Here is a 957-nt window from a genome sequence, read left to right on the forward strand (position 1 = left end):
CTTTATATTACATTTGGTGCTGCTGCTGCTGCTGCGGCTGCTGCCTCTTATTGGGGTGCTGCTGTGCCTGCTGCAGCAGAAGGGAGTTGCTGCTCGTCTGTATTGGTTGTGTTTCTTTGCTGCTGCAGCAGCAGCAGAAGCAGCGCATGCAGCCATCAACGAGCATCTGCTGCTGCGGTGGCTGCCGCTGCAGCAGACAAGGCTGCTGCTGCTGCTCTGGGGTGTACAGGCAGCAGCACATATTCTCTCTGTTGCTGCTACGCTAGAACCAACAGAACCACCGATGCAGCTGCTGCTGCAGCAGCAGCAACACCTGCTGCAGCAGCAAAGGATGCAGCAGCAGCAACACAAGCAAATACACAACACACACACAATGCCTCTCACACGCAGCAGCAACTGCAGCAGCAGCAACAGCAGCAGCAGCAGCAGCAGCAGCAGAAACAGCAGCACCATCAGGCGGAGACGCCAATAGGCCCACTGTCCTTTGGAGGGGCCCACAGGTTCAGCAGCAGCAGCAGCAGCAGCAGCAGCAACAGCAACAGCAGCAGCAGTAGTAGTAATACCAGCAGCAGCAGTGTTAGCGTGTTGCTGCTGTTTTTTTTTGCTGCTGCTGCTGCTGCAGCAGCAGCAGCAGCGGCAGCAGCAGCAGCAAAAAAGGAGACTTGGATTTGTTTTTATAAAGCGGAATTCAATTGAACAAAAGCAGCAGCAGCAGCAGCAGCAGCAGCAGCAGCAGCAGCAGCTGAACCTGCTGTTGCTGCTGCTGCTGCTGTTGCTGTAGCTGCTGCTGCTGCTGTTGCTGCTGCTGCTGCTGCTGCATAAAGCAAAATAAACAGCAGCGTTGGTTTGGTGGTGCAGCAGCTAATGAGGTGTACATACACCCCAGCTGCAGCAGATAGAAAATATAATAAAAAGGAGAGACAAACGAAAGAATAGAGAAACAGAAAGAAACATAAA

General features: G+C 53.3%; 1 protein-coding gene across 1 annotated transcript in view; it reads left to right on the plus strand.

Moving 5' to 3' along the window:
* EMH_0067610 (uncharacterized protein) overlaps nt 1-696 on the plus strand; it is a gene marked incomplete at both ends in the record, with an annotated part of 4,958 nt that extends 4,262 nt beyond the window's left edge. Inside the window, 1 exon segment of the mRNA XM_013498646.1 lies at nt 230-696. Within this exon segment, the coding sequence (XP_013354100.1) occupies nt 230-696 (467 nt within the window).
* Nucleotides 697-957: the final 261 nt, after the last annotated feature.

The sequence above is a fragment of the Eimeria mitis genome, genomic scaffold, assembly GCF_000499745.2.
Source record: "Eimeria mitis Houghton genomic scaffold, Emh_scaff3593, whole genome shotgun sequence".
Taxonomy (NCBI): Eukaryota; Apicomplexa; class Conoidasida; order Eucoccidiorida; family Eimeriidae; genus Eimeria; species Eimeria mitis.